General features: G+C 35.3%; 1 protein-coding gene across 1 annotated transcript; it reads left to right on the top strand.

Annotated features, from left to right (window-relative positions):
- The first annotated feature begins 523 nt into the window (after positions 1–523).
- LOC110022597 (17.3 kDa class II heat shock protein-like) lies at positions 524–1,323 on the top strand. The gene has a single exon (XM_020721632.1). The coding sequence runs from the start codon at positions 645–647 to the stop codon at positions 1,122–1,124; it is 480 nt and encodes a 159-aa protein (XP_020577291.1). The 5' UTR covers positions 524–644; the 3' UTR covers positions 1,125–1,323.
- The last annotated feature ends 7,145 nt before the right edge of the window (positions 1,324–8,468 follow it).

The following is an 8,468-nucleotide window of genomic DNA, read 5'->3' as shown; positions in this document are numbered from 1 at the left end:
TCCTGAAACGCAGCCCCCGGGCCGGCCGCAGGGGCCGACCCGCGGCCCGCGCTTAGTATAAAAATCCAAATGCAGTTTCAGATAGGCTGGCGAAATGCGTGAACCAAATGGTACGACGGCGTTTTGACCGCACTTATAAGCTGCCCCAAACAGATCTTAAGCAAAACATAGAACATTAGGCTTAAGTAAGAAAAAAAATTAGATTTTAAAATTTTATTTTAATATAAATATTTAAATTTTTTTTTCTTAAATGAAAAAAAAAAATCAATAATCAATAACTAAATATTGATCTTTCTAAATCCAAAAATCAAAATATTTCTTAAAATTGAATCAAATCATTTAAATATGTATTATTAAAAAATATATAAGTATATATTAATTTCAAATTTTAAAAATCCTTAAAACATCAATAATAATATTTTAATTTTTTCTTATAATACAAGAATAAATATTTTATAAAAACTATAAATAAACATATAAACCGTTAGTCTTCAGGTCAGCATTTCCAGAAGCCAATTGAACCTTCCCGCCATCTCTCGAATCTTCCAGAACATAATGCCCTAAAGCCCATCTTCCTCCCCCTTTTTATTCCTCCCGAATCCTCTCTCAAAACTCAACAGTGTTAGAACCAAGAAACACAAACAATGGATGCAAGAATCTTCCGATTGGAGAATCCCCTCTTCTCTGCGCTGCAGCACCTGGTAGAAGACCAGCCGGGCGATGTAGACAAAGCCCTCAACGCCCCAACGAGGACCTATGTGCGCGACGCACGAGCAATGGCTTCAACGCCGGCCGACATAAAGGAGCTGCAATCAGCCTACAAATTCGTACTCGATATGCCTGGAGTGAAATCCGGCGAGATCAAGGTTCAGGTCGAGGATGGCAACATGCTCGTCATTACGGGTGAGCGCAGCCGGGATGAGGACGACAAGGAAGGCAACGGTAAGTTCATTCGATTGGAACGAAGGGTGGGTAAATTCATGCGCAAGTTCTCTCTTCCGGACAACGCAAATCTGGAAGCGATATCTGCCGTCTGCCGCGATGGGGTTCTGACCGTAACCGTGCAGAAGCTGCCGCCGCCGGAGCCCAAGAAGGTGAAGACAATAGAGGTCAAGATTGCTTGAATCGACTTGTTTGTTTGAAATCCTTGGCTTTGTTCGACTGTTTTTACTACGTGTCTGTTGATGTTTTGTGTTTTGGCATTGGTCTGAGATCGGATTCTTGTAATCTAGTCTCATTCCGACCGGGTTTTGTCGTTCTGTGATTGTTCGTAAACAATTTTAAATCGTATGATATGATATGTTGCGATGTTGCGCTTTTTTATGAGATTGGAAGGATGCCTCAGTTGAATCCTGCAAATCCTGTACCTGCTAAATTATTGTGAGTTTAATAAAAATGGAAAATATGTTTTGGGGTTTTATATTAATTTTGATATTTGAGCGAGAATTTGAGAAATAGATCAAAGAGAGCGCACGGCTTGTAAATAGGAGGTGCATAAATAAGGGTGTAAACGAGCGGTAGCACGAGCGAGCTCAGGCTTAGCTCGTGTTCGACTCGTTTTTGTTTCAAGCTAAAAAAGTGTCTTCGTGAGCAAACGAGCCGAACAAGAGTCGTTCACGAACAAAAAATTGTTCGAGTCAATATTTAAAACATCATTTGAATCTAATTTAATAATTTTTATATTCTTAATTAATACTTTTAATTGATTATAAATCTTTATAGTCATGTTATCAATTAACTTTTTTAAAATAATACTCATTAATATATATATATATATATAATTATAATTGATTAGTATTTCAAGTCAAAACGAGCTGAACAGGAATGAACAAATGTTGGTTCGTGTTATTCGTATTTGTTATTTTGAACCTCAATTATTGAACTAAAGTAAAATAACACTTTTGTAATGTGGTACCGCTCACCTACAACATCTCACATATCTCTCACCTACTGCTCACATATATCTCACCTACCACTCTTTTGCTTATATAAATAGAGAGGGTGTGAGACTTAGGAGTGAAAAGTGAAGATATCTTAAGCTACCACAAAGAAGGAGAGAATAGCTAGAGAGCTAGAGAGGATGAGAGCATCTTGAGGCCTTGTATCAAGGTGTTGTTTGAGAGGGAGGTCATAGAAGGAAGATGAGGGCTCATCTCTATGTATAAACTATGTATTCTCCATTTCTTTTGCCTTAGTGAACTATTTGATTGATTCCCTCCTGTGGATGTAGATCCAGTTGGATCGAACCACGTAGATGATCTGTGTTTGCTTGTGTTCTTTGCGTCTCATTTTTATGCCAGAAAGTATATATCTCATAACAATTGACGTCGTCTGTGGGAAGATCTGTACTTCTTGGCTAGAGGTGTCCGCGTAAGGTGTTCGCGGCCAGCGACGAAGAAGAGGTGCAGGCAACCGAATCACGACGGATTCGGTGAGTAGTCGAAGTTTTGATCGACTGGATTCGCACCGCAAGTTGTGCAGTTCGGAGAGACGAAGGAGGAATAGTCCGCGGGCGAGGGCCAAAAATTTGTGATAGGGCTGCCAGCAGAAGATTTCGGAGCAAGAGTTCGGTCTTGCGAGCAGCTCGGCCAGAGGGAAGAGGCGGAGATCGCGCAGAGAAGGGTTCGAGGAGTTCCCTGTTTGGGAGTTCGCGAAGCAGGAGGACCTGAGCAGTTGAGCAGCAGTTTAGCGAGGCGCGACGACTCTGGAGAGGCAGTTATTCTCGTGCGAGAGGCAGATGAGGAATTCATGATTTGTTCCACTGGAAGCAGAGGAGTGCCTGCTGTAAGGAGGCGTGAGCACAGAACATGAAGTTTTCTCCGGTGAACAGGTGTGATCTCTGTCAGAAGGGATCGGAGCTCTCCGTTAGGTTGGTGAAGGGAGTGGAGTTCACGGAGAGAAGGCAAGAAATTTGGTGAGAATTTCTTGGACATTAATGCGTTAAAAGGCAGGTTTAGGCTGAAAACTTTTGGTTGTTATACAATAGTACAACATTTTGGTGATTTTTGCCTAGTTCTTGGAATGACAACAGGTAGAATTCATTGGAAGAAATCTTAGCCATGACAATGAGTTCCTCCAAATTCGAAATTAAGAAATTCAACGAGAATAACGATTTCGGTATATGGAGAGTAAAGATGAGAGCTCTATTGGTTCAGTAGGGGGTTGCAAAAATCTTGCAATGGTCGACGACATTGCCGGCTGACATGACCGAGAAGGAGAAGATCGACATACTGGACAAGACCCACAGTTTAATAATCCCGAGCTTGGGCGACAAAGTTCTGCTGAGGGAGGTGTCGAGGGAGGTGTCGAGGGAGACAACGACTCAAGCACTTTGGGCCAAACTCGAGGTACTCTACCTGACAAAGTTTCTAGCTAATAAGCTCTTTCTGAAGTAGCGCGTATACTCCTTCAAAATGCATTAAGACAAATCCGTCTCTGAGCAGATCGACGAGTTCAACAAGATAATCGACGACCTCGACGACCTCTTCAACAAGATCATCGACGACCTCGAGAACATCGACGTCAAGATGGACGATGAGGACAAGGCACTACTATAAACTCTATCTATTCCTAGGAGCTACGAGCATTTCAAGGACGCGATGCTCTATGGAATGGTGCAGACTATTATTCTGGAGGAAGTTCAATCTCTGATTAGAGCAAAAGAACTTCAGAGGAAGCATGACAAGGACAAGGAAGTCAGCGAAGACAGTCTTATTGTCAGAGGAAGATCAGATAGGAAAGATTCAAGAAATGGTCAGTACAGATCAATGTCAAGCAAGGATGGTCGGAATCAGTCATCAAGGGGATCTTTCAAGTGCTATCATTGTCTCAAGGACGATCATTTCAAGAGGAACTGCCCAGACATGAAGAATAAGTACCAAGAAGAGCCAGAAGAATCAGGAGAAGCAATCGTAGCCTCTGATGACTACGATTCTGCTGAGGCCCTCGTGATCACAGAATCTGAATCCAGTAAAGAGTGGATCCTCGATTCAGGGTGTTCTTTCCACATGTGTCCTCACAAAGACTGGTTCGAGACACTGCAACAGGAAAATGATGGGTCCGTTCTACTGGGAGACAATAAAGCTCACAGGGTTGTTGGAAGTGGATCAATCAGGATAAGGATGTTTGATGGAGTTGAACGAGTACTGAAAAATGTCAGGTACATACCAGAGCTTAAAAGAAATCTGATTTCTTTAGGTACGCTGAAGTCAAGCAGATGCTCGTTCAAGGCAGAGAATGACTGCATTAGAGTAACCAAAGACCCTCATGTTGTCATACAAGGAGTCAGGAAAAAGAGGTTGTACTCTCTTATCAGAAGAACCGTGATTGCTAAGTCCATGTACTGTTTGGACTTTACAAACTCAAGCAAGGGCTGAGGGCCCCTCAGGGGCCAAGTGGAGGGAATCTTTACTTTAAAACTTTTCAATTGAGGGTCAAGGTGGAGAATTGTTATTTTGACCCTCAATTATTGAACTAAGGTAAAAGGTCACTTTTGTAATGTGGTACCGCTCACCTACCACATCTCACTTACCTCTCGCCTATCGCTCACCTACCTCCCACCTACCACTCTCTTGCTTATATAAATAGAGAGGGTGTGAGGCTGAGGAGAGTAAGTGAAAAGGGAGGAGATCTTAAGCTACCACAAAGAAGGAGAGAATATCTAGAGAGCTAGAGAGGAGGAGAGCATCTTGAGACCTTGTATCAATGTGTCGTTTGAGAGGGAGGTCATAGAAGGAAGATGAGGGTTCATATCTACGTATAAGCTATGTATTCTCTATTTCTTTTGTCATAGTGAACTATTTGATTGATTCCCTCCCGTGGATGTAGATCCAGTTGGATCGAACCACGTAAATGATCTGTGTTTGCTTGTGTTCTTTGCGTCTCATTTCTATGCCAGTAAGTACATATCTCACAATAGTGTTTGACTCTTTAACTTAGCGAACGAGCCGAACACAAGTTTCTTAACGAGCTGAATACGAGTTGTTCGCGAACAACGAGCCATCTTGACAACTCTATGCGTAAATGATCCAAACATTAGCAAGCTAAGGCTCAATTCTTGTCTGTGATTCATTAAAAAATATTAATGCTTATTCGTGTTCGATTCAATTATATTTTAAAAATAAAAGTGCGTTTGGGTTTGGCTTGAATGTTTTGAGTGTCCTTTCTTTACATAATTGTTAGGATTTACTTGCAAACGATTTTAAACTATAATTTAAGTAAAAATTAATTAGAGCTTTTGTTCAAAAATCTAATCTAATTAAAAAATCATTGGAGCCATTATGTAAAATAAATTTAAAAATTTTAATTAGTTTTTTTTTTAAAATTTTTTTGTGGTGAAAGCATATTTACCTAAACATCAAAATCCAACTAATAACTCTCATCAAAATTAGATTATTTTATTAAGAAAATCAATGTTAAACAACACAAACAAATATTTAGAAATCTTTATGATAAAGTAATGATATTTTAAAAACTATTTTTTTTTAAAGAGTCTTGTACGCGCGCGTGTGGTAAGTGTGTTGCGTTATTCGACTCCTCTTTAGTTGACATTTGTTATGTTAGTTTTAAATCTCTTGGGTTGGAGACTTGATCTCGCCAGTGTTTCTAAGTCTTCTGGGATTTGGGATTCGATCTTGCTGGTGTGTAGATCAATTGAGTGGTTAGACATGTGAAAATATAGTCCTTACCCATTATGTATAAAACAAGGTTTGGTATTATTGTTGCAGCAAAGATGAGAGAAATTGAAAGAGAAAAAATGAGGTTAGTTGGTTGAGCCTGATCAATGAGACAATTCATGATGCTAATCTTTATGATCTCAAAAAAAAAAAAAAAAAATTACAAATTATAAAAAAAAGCCTTATCAAGTTTGGAATAACATTCTTAAATTTTAATTTATTACTTTTCTACTTAATTTTGCAAAGATTTTTTTTTAAAAAATAAATTATTAAAAATCATATTATTATTTTTTTTCATACCAAATCTCATAAGCAATAGTTGGAATATCTAAAAGGTAATTTCTCTTATGAGTGTTTTTTAAAATATTATTATTAATAAAATAACTCTCAATAGAGATATAATTCTTTAATCTATGAGAAAATGGATATTCCATGAATAAATGAAAATAAATATTAAATAGTAGAAATGCCACAAATTTTAAGACAAATATTAAATTTTTTTTTTAAAAATAGAACCAAATTAATAAAACTGCGTTTATACAGAACTAATTTGTTCGACTGTCAAATGATAAATACTTTTGTTGCTGTAGTCACTTTCTTTACAAAGGCAACTGTGAGAGTCATCAATAAAAGGGATGTTATGAATAAAAAAAGTTTATAATAAATCAGAATATTTCAATTTTGAGGCCATTAACAAAGACATATTTACTTTTAATAAATTTTGGTAAATGGAAACATTGAAAAATTATATTGCCATATATCTCATAAAGAGGATCTCTTAAGCTAAGAATCAAAAATAAAAAAGAAGGTTGCTTTTAGTATTAACACGAAAGATACTAAATCTTCTAATTTTAAAAGCAACTTTGATTAGGTCTTTCCAAAAAGCAGCAATTTTAGATCGAGTATTGATCTAAAAAGTATCATAGTTATCCACACTCTCCTTAGCTAAAGAAGAGTTAAAGTTGAAATGCCTCAAAATTAATACTATCTAAAGAAGGGATATCGAGTCCTCCAAGAACTTTAGGTAGAGAAGTAACTTTCTAAAAAATATGTGTTATTTTAATCTCACTATTATTGTGGAAATGAAAGTTACTAATTAAATACTTGATTAATTGAAAATGACCAGCAATAAATAAATTTTTTTGCTTCCAAACAACCAACAATTTATGAAACTTATTAATAATAATATATTAATACATTACGATGAGTTGAAAATAATAGTTATACCAACGTATTTTTAATGTAGATATTTGATATTCATTCCACTAATATTACATAAAGTCTGCTACAGAATATAATTAATATCCTTGGAATAACAAATAACTAAGGCTATAATCGAGCCGAGCCGAGCTGAGTATATCATAATTTGGACTTGGCTTGATACAGTTATTGTTCTTGTTTGACTGAGTTTGTATTGAGCTTTCACATATTATTCAAGTTTGGTTTGTTTAAATTTTTCTTATGTTTGAATTTGGTTTTTACTTAATTTATTTATGACAAGTGAACGAGTATTTAAACGAGCTAAAAATTCAAATGAATATCTTGTTTTTATATAAATATATAACAAATAAAATTACAAATATGCATAAATAATCAATTGAATAAATTTTATAAACAAATGAACTAACCCACACGTTGTAATCTAGTATATTTAATAATTATATTCTCACAAGAATGAATTCTAAGATAGAGAAGAAGATATTGAAATAAGAGAAAGAAAATCTAAATGAATTAGTATTACAAAGTAACTGATAATGTGAAACCATTTATCAATTGTAAAAATAATTGAGAAAAATTAATTACAAACAAATCAAGCATAATAAAAAGAGAATGAACAAAAAGTGAAGTTCATTTAAAAAAATTCTATTGGGTTAATTTCCAAATAGCTAATCATTTATATTAAAATAAACATATAGTTAATAATTAATCTAAAAATATTATTGATATAATAATATATTAATATTAAATTTACAATTAAATTAATTATAAAAAACATAAATTTTATTTAAAGAATGTTTCATATATGGTACAAGCTATATTTGAGTTTAATATTAAATATTTAATAAGTTACTTGTTGAACAACAAATGAGTTGTTTCATAAATATAAATAAAGAAGTTCAATTATATTCATGTTTAGTTCATGTAAGATTCAAGTTTTTACAAATTGTTCATGTTTTTTTGTTTATTAATTTGAACAAACAAAATCTAGTTTTAATCAAGTCGGGTTTGAATTGCTCATATAGTGCAATGTTTCATTTAAAACCCTACAGATAACATACGTAAGTTGACAACTAAGGGTGCGCTAATGACTTTAACTGTTTTTTCAAGAAGCTGCTTCTTGGAGAAGCACCTTTTAGGAGCTGTCAGAAAGCAGCTGTTGAAGAAGTATGTGTTTGTTTGAGAGATCTATTGTGTTGCTGTTGTTTCTGTTAAGAAAGACTCTTTTAACTTATATTTATGTAATGTATTGAAATAAATATAATTTTAAGAATATTATTTGTCTTAAATTTTTTTTAACACATTAGAAATAGCGACGTAATTTTTATAATTTATTAGATATCTTTTTTTTCAATTTGCATTGCTGCCCTCTCTTCCACGAAAAACATGTATATATATTTCAATGATCCTGATAGGACTACACACAAATTTATGTGTCATATCCTTGCACACAAATTTACGTCTTACTCTTCCAGTGTTCAATCCGGCCCTTCCAGAAGCCATTAGAAGCTTCTCGTCCCCTCCAGACTCTAGTAGAATAAACTCCGCCAGCATCCAGCCCTATTTATTCCTCTG

Source organism: Phalaenopsis equestris, unplaced genomic scaffold (genome assembly GCF_001263595.1).
Source record: "Phalaenopsis equestris unplaced genomic scaffold, ASM126359v1 Scaffold000198, whole genome shotgun sequence".
Lineage (NCBI taxonomy): Eukaryota > Viridiplantae > Streptophyta > Magnoliopsida > Asparagales > Orchidaceae > Phalaenopsis > Phalaenopsis equestris.
The sequence above is the reverse complement of the archived record's forward strand: the minus strand, read 5'-3'. Positions and strand labels throughout refer to the sequence as shown.

Bases quoted from the DNA above. Each gene is read 5' to 3' on its own strand.
- LOC110022597 (XM_020721632.1), top strand. From the start codon at position 645: ATGGATGCAAGAATCTTCCGATTGGAGAATCCCCTCTTCTCTGCGCTG.